The 15,203-nt window shown below is 40.7% G+C and overlaps 2 protein-coding genes across 4 annotated transcripts in view; both read left to right on the forward strand.

Annotated features, from left to right (window-relative positions):
* HMX2 (H6 family homeobox 2) overlaps positions 1–1,132 on the forward strand; it is a 5,692-nt gene extending 4,560 nt beyond the window's left edge. The window contains exon 3 of the mRNA XM_035330380.1: positions 588–1,132. Within this exon, the coding sequence (XP_035186271.1) occupies positions 588–1,132 (545 nt within the window). The remainder of the gene's footprint in view (positions 1–587) is intronic.
* BUB3 (BUB3 mitotic checkpoint protein) lies at positions 709–14,888 on the forward strand. 3 transcript variants are annotated; one of them, XM_035330378.1, is made up of 9 exons: positions 709–724; positions 2,504–2,585; positions 4,626–4,820; positions 5,648–5,717; positions 7,034–7,185; positions 10,263–10,421; positions 11,779–11,956; positions 12,309–12,525; positions 14,546–14,888. In XM_035330378.1, exons 2-9 carry the CDS (start codon positions 2,577–2,579, stop codon positions 14,553–14,555), a joined length of 990 nt encoding a protein of 329 aa, XP_035186269.1. In that variant the 5' UTR covers positions 709–724; positions 2,504–2,576; the 3' UTR covers positions 14,556–14,888. The 3 variants fall into 3 exon arrangements, with proteins under 3 accessions (XP_035186269.1, XP_035186270.1, XP_035186268.1); XM_035330377.1 differs by lacking the exon at positions 709–724 and having other exon boundaries at positions 2,347–2,585; XM_035330379.1 differs by lacking the exons at positions 709–724; positions 14,546–14,888 and having other exon boundaries at positions 2,345–2,585; positions 12,309–12,529.
* The last annotated feature ends 315 nt before the right edge of the window (positions 14,889–15,203 follow it).

Raw genomic sequence — 15,203 nt, forward strand, 5'->3', positions numbered from 1 at the left:
GGCGCTCTCGATGTGACGGATAACACTCGTTTGCTCACATTCGGCTTATTTACAGCGCTCAGGGAAGGGGGAGAAAGAAAGGTGTTTGTTTTCAGCATTATTTCTGACTAAACGGCCTGTGAAATGCGGGGCTATAAAGTCAAATCTGCCGGCTCGTGGCAGGAAGAGAGGCAGCCCTAGCTTGATACCCAGCTGCCTTCAGCAGGGCGGGCATATCCATCCCTCTGTACACCCGTCCATCCCTCCATCCATCCCTCCATCCCTTCTTTCATCCCTCAGTCCATCCTTCCACCCCTTCTTCCACCCTTCCATCCCTCCATCCACCCCTCTACCTCTCCCTCCGCCCCTCCATCCATCCTTCCACCCCTCCATCCCTCCGTCCCCCTAATGACAGGACATCTATAGCACAGCCTCTGACGGCTTCCCTCGCGTTGCTACCGTTTATTTCCCCCTCCCGGGACCGGGGACAGCGGCTGCTTGCCCGGGGCTCCTTCCCCCCCTCAGCCGTCGGGGAGCCGCGCCGTCGGGGGGGGGGGGGGCACCGGTGCCGTCCACCGTGCGACCCCCGCACTGTGGCTCTGTTGCAGGCAGCAGCAAGGGGAGTGGAGCGGCGGCGGGCAGCGCGGAGCGGCCGCCTTTCCTCTCGCCCTCGCAGCAGGACTTTAAGGAGGAGAAGGAGAAACCGCTGGGACCCCCCTCGCCTTCCTGCGGGGACCGGCAGCGCGACGGCGGGGACCGGCAGGCCGGAGCCGCCAAGAAGAAGACGCGCACGGTGTTCAGCCGCAGCCAGGTGTACCAGCTGGAGTCCACCTTCGACATGAAGCGCTACCTGAGCAGCTCGGAGCGGGCCTGCCTGGCCTCCAGCCTGCAGCTCACCGAGACCCAGGTGAAGACGTGGTTCCAGAACCGCCGCAACAAGTGGAAGAGGCAGCTCTCGGCCGAGCTGGAGGCGGCCAACATGGCGCACGCCTCGGCTCAGACTCTGGTGGGGATGCCGCTGGTGTTCAGGGACAATTCGCTCCTCAGGGTGCCGGTGCCACGCTCCCTCGCCTTCCCAGCGCCCCTCTACTACCCCGGCAGCAACCTCTCGGCCTTACCGCTCTACAACCTCTACAACAAGATCGAGTACTGAGCACCTCCCGCCCCGTCGGCGGCTCGGGGACGGGGGCTCCAGGCCGGGGGGCTCCTGGCAGGGGGGCTCCGGGCACAAGGGGTTGGGACAGGGGGGGCTCCACGAGCCCTTCCCCAGCTCCGTTTGCCCAGGGGGAGCTCGGAGAGGGACGAAATGGGGGGCCCCGACGGGGCGCAAGCGGCCTGACCCGGCCTCACGGCCCCTGCGTGCCCCCCCTCCCCCCCTTCCTCCGCCGTCCTGCCACTTGAAAAGAAAATTAATTATTAAAAACTAAAAAAAAAAAAAAGCGTTATTTCAGATCTGTACATATTTTTAAAGGAAATAAAACGTTTTAAGCCTCGTTTGTAAATTTGCCCGCTCCCGACCGCGTGTTTCCGAAGCGCTGGGGGGGGGGGGGGGGAAGGAAGCAGGCACAGTCGTTGGGGGGGGTGGGGGGGGAGGGGGGGAGAAAAACAGAAAATGAACAAAAAAATAGAGAAATAAATTTTAAAAGGGCCGGGGGAAGAGAGAAGGAGAGGGGGTGGCCAAGGGGTGGAAGCGAGAAGGGACGAGGGGTGCTCCGTTCCCTACGGAGATCAGGGTTGTAAACTGCTAATCCTGGTCTGTACACGTTGTAAATACCGAAAAATATATCGAAAATATCGGAAAAGTAGAAAATATCGTAATAAATATTGTGAATATCGTTAAAAAATCGTAATTATAGTAAGAAAAATCATAAAAATCGTAAGAAAAATCATAAAAATCGTAAGAAATACCATAACTATCGTAAATAAATTCGTAAATATCGTAAGAAATATTATAAATATGGTAAGAAATAATATAAATATCGTAAGAAATATCGTAAATATCGCAATATCGGCTCGGGCCGGGGGTCGCGGCCCTGCTTTCGATTCCCCCCCTCCCCCCCACCCCCGCCCCCGCCGCCACTCCCGCTGATGGGGCCGGGCCGGGCGGGCCTCAGCCCCGCGGACTACAGGCCCCAGCATGCCCCGCGGCGGGGCGCCGCGCTGCGCGCGCTTCCGCCTTTCGAATCGGCCAATGGGGAGGGGCCGGCGGCGGAACGCGTGCGCAGAATTGCGGTGGCGGCGGCAGTTGCGGGCTGTGAGGTGCGGGAGGGAGCGGGACCGGGCCGCGGGACCGTGCTGGGGCCGGGGCCTCGGGGGTGGGTTCCGGGCTGTGGGGCCGGGGCCTTGGGGGTGGGTTCCGGGCTTTGGGGCCGAGCGGGGGCCCTGGTGGCCTCCACCGGGAACCGTCGCGTCGCTGCAGAGGCGGAGCGGGCGCCGCGGCCTGTGCAGGGCCGGTCCGCGCTGTGCCGGCCGTCCCCCCCCCCTCACCCCGCTCGTTCCCCGCAGCTCCCGAGCAGCGCCTGGGCACCGGCACCGCGACAGCGCCTCACAGCTGAACGAGGGAGCGGCCGCGGCGGCGGCCAGAGGAGCCGGGCACTATGAAAACGGTACTGGGGGCCCGGGGAAGGCACCGCGTGGAGTTCCTGACCGGCCCTGAGGGGCTCTGGGGGTGGGAGAGCGGCAGGTTTAACCCTCTGCTGAAGTCAGCGCCGGTTCCGTGCCCCGGCAGTGTGATGCCGGCGTTAGGAACCGTCTGCCGTGCTCGAGATGTGGGTCGGGGCTTGGTTGGGTGTTGGGGGGAGGCACGGTGCTCCGTGGAAGTCGGCCCCTGAGTAAGCTGCGTTTCTGAAAACCGTGTGATTTCTGTGTGACTTTTTTAAAGGTAAGTATCAGGTAGGGCATCTTTACGTTCTGATTTCGTGAATTTGTTTTTTTTCTGGATTGAAAATAATTTTAGGGTCAATCACACTGAGTACCTTCGCTCCCTGGAGCCCTGCTTTTTGTTTGCTTTTTGGATGGTTTATAACTGTTGTACCAAGTGCCTCAAATGCTCATTTGCGAAGTTTTCTGTTGAATAGATGAGGCTATTAGCATATCCAGTGAAGTTCTCCTGGTCCCTGATTCCTTTAGTTTTTGCATCTTTGCACATCCAGTTGAAATTATCACTGATGTACATTTCATTGATCAAAGAGTAACCAAGATGCTGATGAATCATTTAGTAGCGTTCATATGTCAGTATGTGCGCTGGATTCTCCAGCACGTGTGTCTTACGGCCAAGTGCTTCCACAGTGGAGCTGTAAAAAGGGATTAAGAATGTAGTTTTTATTTCCTGTCCTGAAGAGTGCTTATACTCACACTTCATGGTTGAGTAGTTGTAGTGTGGGTTTGTCTTTTTTTTTTTTTTTTTGAAGGATGTCTTCACCAAGTTTCCCCTCTGGAGTTTTTTGCAGTGTAAGAATGCATAGTACTTACCTTTTTGTACAGCTTGATGGTTGTTGCTGACAATCACAGTGTGCTACATTTGAACCTTATCTTATTTCACCTATTCAGTCTCCTGATTTTCATTCTCAAAGGTCTAATCTCTCCTCTGCATTTGTACACAGAGAACCAGGAGTGATAACATTACAGAAAGTCAGAGTTAATTCACTTCTCTGCCCTTTTTGAGAAAAGAAAATGTGCTGTTAAGGCCTTAGAAAGCATTTAAAAAGGTTTGGAGGCTTTGTTGGTGTGCACATAACGAACAGTTTCCTCCTCCAGAGCATTTGTAAGGTCTGCATTGTGTTTCCAGCTGATAGTTGCTGCTCGTAGCCTCAGCTCTCCTTTTTCTGTGTTTTTTTTTTTTTTTGTCTGTGTGTGTGTGTACAACTAACTAGTCCTGTGAACTGTGTGATGATTGCCTTCAGAGTTATTGATCTGGCAGTAAATTGTTGATTTCTTTTTCCTATTACATCACATTTACATATTTGCCCTACATCTTGGTATTCCAGGAAGTATAGCTTTCCTCTATTATATTACCATTTTTTTAACCTATCTTAGACAGGGAAAAAAAATCTTAAAGCTGTTCATTGGAAGTATTTTGTAGCACTTAAGGAAGCTGAAGTATTAGAAGGTTACAGAAAACCAGAAACCCTTTGACATTTTATCCAGTTGCAGTTCTTGGAAGTTCAGAAACGTCACACAGAATCAGGAACGCTTTTTTTTGGAGTTTTCAAATCAGGTTCATTCCTGCCTGCGTGTTGTTTTTAAAGTAACTTCCTCAGTCTCAGAATATTTTATAAATATTTACAAAATATATATATAACTGCCTAGACAGTGTAGTGGGAGGGGGAATATATGGTGATATTAGATATCTAAGCTTATAGGTAAACAGTACAAAAAACTTAGGACTATTATTCTATGGTATATTTGATATTTAAACTTCAAGGTTCTTTGTATGGGGAGGAATTTATTGAGGTCTTGGACAGCGATAAGCATCTTCAATCTTAGAGAGTTTGTCAGCAATCTGTGTGTTCTGCTCTTTGTGTAAAGACTAAAAAACTTTCCAGGGTTCCCTTAAATTAGCTTTAAGATGCATCAGTAAGCTAACTCACTCACTGGGCTTATTTTCTTGTTACCACTAAAATATATCTGTGCTTTATTGTCTTCAGATGACTGGATCGAACGAGTTCAAGCTAAATCAAACTCCAGATGATGGCATTTCATCAGTCAAGTTCAGTCCAAATACATCCCAGTTTCTGCTCGTTTCATCCTGGGACACCACTGTCCGTCTGTACGATGTTCCTGCCAACACCATGCGGCTCAAATACCAACATTCAGGAGCTGTCCTTGACTGTGCCTTTTATGTAAGTGCATGTTATTTTATAAATTTACGGTGCATATGGCACACTGTTAATCCCTGAAGTTAAGGGGATACTTCCTACCTGAAATCCAGGTGTAAAAGAACAGTTTGCTTCTGCTGATTATTCTTTTAACAAACATGTTTGTTCTAAATACACATTTTCTGCAAAGAATGCAAGCACACAAATAATTTACTTCTCGTGGAAGTGGCAGACAAAAAGTTCACCTCGTTTATGCTGTTTTTCCACTGATGTATTAAATTCTTTGCGTGTTTCTTACAAAGACTTGTATGTACCCAGAAATCATTGTTCACAGTGAATGCCCACAGCCAATTACTCTTATCTTTTTAACCTTCTCATACTGGGCTGTTTTGGAAACACTGCATTGTTCCAAATGAGCCATTTACCAAACACTTGGCTTCTGTATTTTTAATGTGTGGGACTTGAAATATGTTTCAGAATGTTTTTTTAGTTAATCAGTGGCATTGATTTCACTTATTATTTATTATATATAATAACATGAAATGGAATGTTTCAAATAGTATTTTTTTCTTGCTCTGTATTGTGGCATGTCCTCCAGTGACTTCATCTTTATGTGTTACTGAACATTTTAAGGATAAATTTAATTTTTTAACTGTGCTTTTTTCACTTGACACTTTATCATGTAGCTAGTATCGTACTGTGGATCCACACACAGGTTCTCAAATGGCTTATAGTTTCCCAAAACTCTTGCAGACAATTCCTTTTTTGAACATGCCTAAGTGGTTAAGTGTACCGCAGCCAAGGAAACGTAATGTGTGTCATAAGGTGACTTTGTTTTTTTTGCTTAATAGGATCCTACCCATGCCTGGAGTGGAGGATTAGATCAGCAACTGAAAATGCATGATCTGAACACGGACCAAGGTAAGCAGATTGAATTTTGTAAATGGTCTCTTTGAAAAACAACTGACCTGAGCTTCAGATTGGCATACTTACAAGAATGAAATGTTTTTTTTTTTTTTTGAGATATTTGCTTTAAGTAGTAGCTGTTCAGTTATTTATTAATAATCCTCTTGGTTTAAGTTGTCATTGTGTTCAGGAGTCACGCAGCCCTTTCTGATTGCCATGGTAAATCTGTCAAGGGCACTGAACAAGGCAGTGTTTCTTACCAAGTAATTGAAGATTGTGCTGTAACACCTTTAACAGAAGGGCTGGAAATAAACATTTCCAGTGATCAATATTAATTGAGGTATTTTGCATGTGTTTTTTTTCCTACCTCATTTTAAGATGAAAAGGGGAAGGAAGCAAACAGTTATAAACTCATCCTGCTGCTGGTTTGTGGCATTTCCTTCCTAGTGTCGTCTAGCAGGATGGCAGGGTTTGGTGCTCTGCCAGAAAGTTTGGTACGTGCTTGTTATAGGACATCTTGAACGGGATTTCTGGCTGTCATATCCTGCTGTGCCATAGGTCAGTGTGTCTCACATATCTGAGTTGTCCTAAAACGGAGTGTGTTATTTTTTCAAAGGCTTGTAGTTTAGACAAATTTAGAATGGTCTTCCACGGGTATGGCGAAAAGCACATAAAGCTTTTGTTTTGTTGGACGTGGTGACCTTCTATCACGTTCTTCTCTAGCAAATCAAAGCGCCTTATTGAAAATATGGAGCTAGTTTGTGTAACTTTTTTTGTGTGCATGTAAATGTGTGAAAGAGAAAAGCAGGTATCAGTCTGATACAAACATAGTTGCTAGGACTAGCCAATAGCCAGGCTTCTCAAATGGTGTACAAAGTAAAGTAATAAAAAAGTTAATTTTAGTATAGGTGACTTACTAGAAGTTTTTATATTCATTACAAATTAATAAAAATATTACATCACTTGATTTTGTCACAACATTAATATGTACACAAGTTTAAATTAGTTTCTATGTTAGTGTCTGCATCACAAGTGGTGATATTTGATACTTGATACTTTATCTATCTCTTAAGATCTTTGTGGGGCTGCCTAAAATTCTTAATGTCCTTTCATAACCTCAGGAGGTGTAAGTTTAAATTTAACACTTCTGAAGTTTGCAGAAGTTGTGCTTCTTGAACTACATTTAAAGTGGCTCCTATGCTTTCAATGCACGAATGCCAGAAAATAGCACTTTTGTACTGCAGTAATGTGTATTTTTCAATAAATTTAAAGTCTTTATTCTGACTGCTTGTGGAGCTAATGAAGTTACGATAAGTTGTATTTTCCTACAGAAAACCTTGTCGGTGGCCATGATGCACCTATCCGATGTGTTGAGTATTGTCCAGAAGTGAATGTCATGGTGACTGGAAGCTGGGATCAGACGGTTAAGCTGTGGGATCCCAGAACACCTTGTAATGCAGGAACCTTCTCTCAGCCAGAAAAGGTATGTCTTGGATACTGCATCTCAGATAAAGTGTTCAATAATATATCCAGGGAGTGGTTGTCATACAGGTAACCATACCAGGTGTGCTCTTAAACTGAGCTGAATTTGAAAAGTTACTTCTAACTTTAGAAGTGAATTTGAAAAGTTTAGAAGTAACTTTTCAGATGTGTGAATTAGCATGTAAATGCTGCATTTAAAATACTAATATCCAGAATATATTACAATGTTAGGTTAAGGCTTTATGCTTTCATCAATAGGGGCAAAACCTAATTCTTAGCAATCAGGATAGAAAAAAATCTTAAAATTTATAAGTTTGAGGAGAGAATTCCTGACAAAATCAGCTTGTGAAATTGAGGCAGCCATTGATAATTCTTGTCTTACCTTGTTAATTGTTTAACTGTTGTAATGTGCACTCTCAGTGATTTCCTTAAGCATTAAGACTTTCGGACGTAAGGTCCTGGCAGTAACAAAGTCCAGTTGCTCTGAAATGTGTGTAGAAGTACAATAGGAAGGTGTGTTTTTCCTGAATTAAAATTTTGGTTGCTGACTAGTACTCAGAAGTTGAATTGTAATTGCTTGTATTGTAATTTACCTGTCATTGCAATAATGTCTAGTAAATTCAGACATTTTTCTAATACTAAAATCCTCTGTGCTAAGGAGAGAGACAGAGGTAAAGTAAAACGTAATTTCTTAAACTTCTTTTAATGCTGATATGGCTTGCTAATCTTTATACTACTTGCAGTAGTGTTATTGAAAGAATTATAGAACAAAAGCTTATTTTTTTCATAGCTTCCGAAACACAGGATGGCTTGCTGGTTAATTTTGCATGTGAATATTTTTTGCCTGTACCTTTTTAAAATTTTATTGAGCTCTGTCACAACGTACTGTCCAAGTGATAGGAGCCAACCTTACGTTCCCTGTTGCGTCTAAGTAGCTATTACTTTTGTCACAACATAACTGAATCTACTTCTGGCAAGACCTTTGTTCGGAATAAAGTAATTGCATTATTTCTAGTTTTGATTTATAGTTATATGTAGCATGTAAAGAACTGTGATGAATTGCCGACAGAACATTGTGTAACGGACAGCCACAGTGAATCAAGCTGCTTATTGGCTCAGCGAGGTTCATTATGTCATTTTTTTTAATACTGCCTTTGATAAATGTGTACACCTACTCAACTGCATGACAATGGTTTCATTTGATTGATGATTGTGTGGTGTAGAAAGAATACTCGCTGTACAGGTGTGACATCAGTTTGTAAAGAAGATTTAAGATATTTAATGTTCTTATGCTTTTGTTTCTGTACATGTGTACAAACTGTTTATATGATAACATTTTGAGGTACACTTTTACATCAACAACAAGGGAGATTTGAAAATGTTAGTGTTTACTGTTAGCTTAAAGTCTTCGTTTTATATATAAATGGGATTTGGCAATTGGGGTCATCAGAAATTCTAGGCAACTTTACACGAGCATTTAAGACATCTCTTATCTTCAGACATCAGTCTTGAGGGAAATTCAATAATTGCAGTTTGTTTAGAGCAGTAATGCAAGCCTAGTGAATGTGGATTGGATAAAGATTTTTTTGCATATGTGGAGCTGTCAGATAGTTGATAGCTTCATATTTTTTAAATTATAAATTAATTGCCAAATATGCTTATAGTACACCAAGAAACAAATTGTTTTTTCTAATATTCTGGTGTAGTCTTACCAGAACCAAATAGCTTTATTGGACTTTATCAGAGAACCAGCAAGTGAAACCATGTACCTGAGTTAAATTGTACGAGTATGTGCCAAAGGTAAATCGAATCCTTCTGGCAGGATACCAGATCTTTGATGCTTTTCACTCTTCTTCAGAGGTATATACAGTATCTGTTGCCTATGTATTCAGCTGTATTAGATCACTTTTCAAAAGCTTGTCCTGATAGCGTGCTCTTGTGAGTAGCTCAGTGGCAGGACAGCTGGGAGTAGCTGGATTCCATCTTGCTCGTGTATCAACAATTTGTCATTTGGTAGTATAGAGTTTTTGACTATTTTTTTAACTTATATTCAGATTAACAACATTCCAAGTAAGAGTTGGGAATAGAATGATTTATATTCTGGGTATTTTCATGAGAACTTTGAGAAATGAAAAATAGAACCTCTGAGCCAATTTTGGAGATAGAGCAAAAATTCCAAGCTGTGGGTTGCTGTTTTTTTTTTTTTTTAAATGTATAGCAAGCATCTTTCTTCAGTCAGTTTCACTTAGCTTTACTGAAGCACGCACACTACCATTTTTAGTGAATTCTTTGCAATTTATTTCTCTTTATTAACATGAAATACAGTTTGAAGTATTCTGTCTAAAAAGAAACAATTTCTAGATAGAGGAAAAACAAATGTGGTTTTGTAGGACTAAATTACACAATCGTGATTGGATAGTGGATAATGCAAGCTGTGCATACCAAGCGAAGATAAAATCTGCATCTTTCTTTTCACCCATTACTTCGTATGTATCATCTTCTTGCCTTGAATTATCCATTGAGTTTAATATTTATGTAATTTTTTAGGAAAACTTGAATAATACTGACTTCCCTTTTGAATTGTACATGTATTCTTCTGTACACATGTAGCATTTAGAATGTAATACCAACAAAAAGAAGAAATATCATGTGTGGAAGGTTGTTTAGGTATCACAGAGTCTCCAGAATGGTAATGTAATGTGCTTGAAATTTAGAGTTTTAGAAGTGCATATTCACAAAATGATTTGAAGTCTTTTTTGCTGTTGTTTTTGTAAATTGGTCTTAAGTAGTATGATGCTGCGTTGGGCTTGACTTTAAGGTATGTGCTAGGTGTAGAATTAAAGGTGTAAGATTTTGAAATGCTACATTTGCTTTTTAGTAAGTAACCAACTGCACGCTACTACAGTTTGTTCCAAATTTGTCTTATAAATTGAAGCAAAATGGAAATCTGGAGCTACAGATTTCACTGCACACGTTACTTGTTTCCTGTATCGCATGTTGCTGACATCTTATTGTGTATAATGAACAATGGATATCCAGACTAATAAGTGTTAAAAACTGTCATTTTTTTCTGAAAAGGTGTACACGCTTTCTGTGTCTGGAGACAGACTAATTGTGGGGACTGCAGGTCGGAGAGTGCTGGTGTGGGACTTGCGGAACATGGGCTATGTTCAGCAGCGAAGAGAATCAAGCCTGAAGTATCAGACCCGCTGTATCAGAGCATTTCCAAATAAACAGGTAATCTTGATGATTAAATTTCTGTGGAATGTCCTTCAGGAAAAATGGCGGCTCTCTCTTTTTTTAAGCTTCCCCGGTCTCTCATTTTAAAAATACTCCTGGTCTTCAAATTTCATAATCCAGTTTTGAGGAAGGAAAAGGGTGTTGAGGCTCCTTGCTCCAGGTAAATTTTTGGGAAGAATAGCATAGCTTTGGAATGTTTGCCATTGACTTACCAGCACATTATTGTCACCTTTTCTCAGTTTTTGTCTTTTTTCTAGTTGCTTATTGAATGCATTATTGCATAATGCTGATACATAGTCTTCCAAATTTAAAAAAAAAAAAAAAAGCTGAAGTTCCCATGAAGTTGCAGTAGAAAAGATGAAGGCAGACTTGGCGGTTGCTCAGCAATGTGTGTTTTTAAAAAATTTTCTCAAGCCTGACTGTGTAATGTACTTAAGAATCCATGTTCCATTATCTAGGGCAAATGGTATAGTTTAGACGATCTAGAGCTGTTCCATGCAGGTTAGCATGGCGTATCTGTGGCATTTCTAGCTTTTTTTTTTTTTTGAAGTAAAGCAAGATTTGCTTTTTCTGGCAAAAGCAGGAACTAATTTGGAAGAGTGTTTTCCAATGTTCATGATTCTGGTACAGATACTGGGAGACCTAGTTACTTGTTCTTGAACTGGCATGAACACTTTTTCCATTTTCAGTTCTAGTTGTAGTAAAACAAATTGATCTTCCAGATCATATTGTGCTGTGGATTTTGAAGAACCTTGCTGTAGCTAGATAGCATTATAATCCTCTTTCTGAAAAGATCTCTTACCGACTTGAGTCAGAAGTTACAATAAAAGGATCTCAAGTTGCTCCAAGGGGCTATAATGAACTGGATGTGTGGACACCCTTATAATCAATGTCACCAAAAATACTATTGTAACTTGGGAGTGTTTAGTTTAATGCTCTGAACTGAATTTAATGTAATTCTGAAACTAAATAGTCTCGTGAGTATCTATATTTAAGAGAGATAGGCCCTGGAGGATAGGTGGACCAATTTTGGAAGGCTTTAAACTGTTAACATTTTTCTCCCATATCAACTTGCATTTGGATCTGCAAGGGTAATTAAAAGCCTTGCCATCAGCTTAAACTTATGGTGCAATGAAAATCTCTTGGAAAGCTTTCTGTGTTACTTCTCAGAAGCAGATTTTATTGCTGATGCCATGGATCTGTGGTAACAAAAAAAATCCTGTTATACACAATTTAAGACTATTTACGTGTCATTTATTTGAATTTAGAGGTTATCATACGAGATAAGTTGTATGGCAGTCTTTTTTTCTACTTACTGAATTCTAATATGCATATCTCAATTCTTTTTTGGTAGGGTTATGTTTTGAGTTCTATTGAAGGTCGTGTTGCAGTGGAATATTTGGATCCAAGTCCAGAAATACAGAAGAAGAAATACGCATTCAAATGTCATCGTTTGAAGGAGAATAATATTGAGCAGATTTACCCAGTTAATGCTATTTCTTTCCATAACGTCCACAACACGTTTGCTACAGGTAGAGTAGATGCTCAGTTTTTTTTGTAATACTTGCTTCACTTCCCATAGTTCTGATTTACCAGGCCTTTACTTCATATGCCTTATTTTTTAAGCCTTTGAATTGTATTCTTGCATTGAATTTATAAATAGTTTGATGGAGTGGGAGTTGATTCCTTTAACAGACATCAGGAAATACTCATTGTGCTCTCTACTAAATAATGTGACTGTATAATCCTGTGTTTTGACGGAGTAAGTCTGTGTAGTTTTCTGTTTCCTTAGTGTATCATTACTCTCCTTTTTTTTCTTTACTGTGTCTCTACTGCTGTACTCTCAATTATCATTTACAGTTTTTTTTAAACATTATTTTTCAGGAGGTTCTGATGGATTTGTAAATATTTGGGATCCATTTAATAAAAAGCGTCTGTGTCAGTTCCATCGGTATCCCACAAGCATAGCATCACTTGCCTTCAGCAATGATGGAACTACCCTTGCAATAGCTTCTTCATATATGTATGAAATGGATGACATTGAACATCCTGAAGATGGTATCTATATTCGCCAAGTGACAGATGCAGAAACAAAACCTAAGTGAGTATGCTTCACCTGTATTTGAGCCTTTCTGAGCATTCATCCCAAGATTTATTAATTTTCCTAAATTCATGAATAGCATTATTGATGCCAGTAGATAGTGCAGCTTGACAGTAGGGTTGGTTTTGATTTTATCTTGTTCGCCCAAGCTTTCAATATCCGTAGGTTGATAGACGTCTGATGGATAAAATTGTGCCTAGTTGTTTAGTAGGAGAAGAATGTCAAACTCTTATCCTTTTTGAATAGGTGCTATTATATGAAGCTGTGGAGTTATTGCTAGCTCATTGCTTCAAGAATTAAGTGAAGAATTCAAGAATAATTTATTTGAGTAAATGTTACTGTGTTTGGATATTTGGAACTTAGAATTAATGAAATCTTTAGACTCTGAGTATGCACCTAGCTGCCTCAGTCAGAAGTGAATCTAGCTGCTCTGCTGGGCAGGCTGTGTGAAATCAAGGAATAGCTTTCTCGATTCCCGTGTATTGGAGTTGGCTGCAGCCCTCTGATAACACACTTTTCTATCATTGTTGCTGTCAAAATGGGGCAAACTGATTGATGGAGGTAAAAGGTTTCTGTTAAGCTTGCTTTGGGATGAACGTTACATAGAAAAAATGCCACCACGGCACAGAATTACACTGCTTTGCATTATGCTAGTGCAGGGTAGGTATTTTTATTTCCAGATTCCTGTGGTTTGTTACTGTTTTTTTTGTTTTAGTATGCAAACAATCTTACACTTTATCTGTTTGTCTCCATTATCATCATAAGTAGCTGCATCAGTAGATGTGCATAAGTGATCAAAGTTCTTTAATTTAAAACCAAGAACATTTCCCCCCCTCCCCCAGTGACTTGCATGTTGCTTCGGAGCAGCCATTTTCTTGCTATAGAGATGTGAGGTGAAAGTTACAAAGGAATAAACACACCATCTCTACCTTGGAGATGTTTGTTTTAAAATGATTTTGATACTCATAGAAAAATTGAATTCGTAACCGTTCCAGTATTTACTTTTGTGGCTTCCTCAATTAAAATAAACCCAAAGGTGATTTTTCAGAGTCATTTTGGAGATCAAGTTGTATTTGTTACATACAGTTGGGAGGATTTCAGCAAAAAAGAGGTGATACAAGAACACTTGCTGCTGTTGGTCTTGTAATGTAGTGAGAGTTGCTTTCAGTTATTTTTGTTCATTGCTAGTTATGGTTGCTAATTCTGTAGATGCTTCATTCTGCCGTATGAGGAGGTTAATCTACAATTAAACAATATTTCCTCTTGGCCCTCCATTATTTTCTGAAGCAGATGGTTCATCATTTCCTGGGCTGTTAAACACAGCAAGGTTAAGGTTAGACTCTTGGGAATCAGCTAGTTTTGAATCTTATTAGGCTGTAGAAGGAAAACTAATAAGAATACTCCTTAATATCATTTTGTGACTGTAAACAATTATTTATTAGCAAACAATTGATCCCAGAAGGGCAAATTGTTTGAGTCAGTAATGAGCTGAGAAAAGACAGAACATATCTGTGTATTTGGAAAATAATTGTAACGTAATTGCAATGCATTTAGACAGGCATCTTTTTGGACCTGTTTCTATCTTTAAATGAATTTCTGAAAACATTAACAAGGTTTGTATGCTTTTCTGACATTTATAAGTTGCTTGTGCCAACCTTAGGGCACTAAGAATGATGCATATATTTAAATGTTGCAGTAGTGTGTGTCATCTCTGTATTATTCTAAAAATAAGTTACTTAACACAGAAGGCTACTAGTTTTAGTTGTTTCATAGGGATTTTTTTTGCATGTTAAGTTGAATTGCTTAACATTTCTGCACAACAAATTGTTAAATGCATCAAGGTGGTGCCACATGTTATAAAGAAAACTTGGCAAGGTCAGGCTTTTGATTACTGATACACCACCTAATAATTTAGTACAGTCTACCTATCTCTGCATTTTAAACGTATTTCTGCATTTTACATCCTTATGATTACTCTAACAATTGCTTGCTGAAATGCATTTTTTTTTTTAAATTTTAGGTCTACTTAGACTTCTGGTGATCTCTCTTCTCTACAAAAGAGTTGCCCACCTGCTCCTAACAAGCCTGAGCTAAAAGAATAGAAGTGGGAAGAACAGTCTACGTGCTGAAGTTATTTTTGACAAAGAAATTTTTGCTCGTATGCTGTACTGTGTCCTAATCCATTGTTACTTTCCTGCTTGTAATTGTTTTTTTTATGTGCTGTCTTGTAGCTAAATTAGTTGAGAACTGTAGGTAACTTTGCGTATACCTTTATACAACTCACTGCATCTTGTAGTACCCTTAATTACGAACACTTGCAATTGTCTTATTACTCAATAAATATACTTAGGTTTTTGAAAATATTTTGTGTAATCTTTTTATTAAGTATGCCTTGAAGCCAAACCTTTAACCTACCAGAATTCTGAAATTCTAGATATTTCTTATGGTAAATTTCTGAACCTTTCACGTTCTTCTAGTGAGACAAAGGGGGATTATCTTCCTTCCCTGGCTCTCCACTGTTTCCACAGGGACATGAAAGCCTGCATTTGTGTTAGGAGTAAGTAGTAGGTTATCTCAATGGCTTGATGGGTACTGGAGAACCGTTAACTATTTCTGTAGGAAAGAACTGAAACACATGGCACTTCTGGTTCTTTTTTTTTTTTTTTCTCTTCACATAC

This window comes from Oxyura jamaicensis, chromosome 6 (assembly GCF_011077185.1).
Source record: "Oxyura jamaicensis isolate SHBP4307 breed ruddy duck chromosome 6, BPBGC_Ojam_1.0, whole genome shotgun sequence".
NCBI classification, from domain to species: Eukaryota; Metazoa; Chordata; class Aves; order Anseriformes; family Anatidae; genus Oxyura; species Oxyura jamaicensis.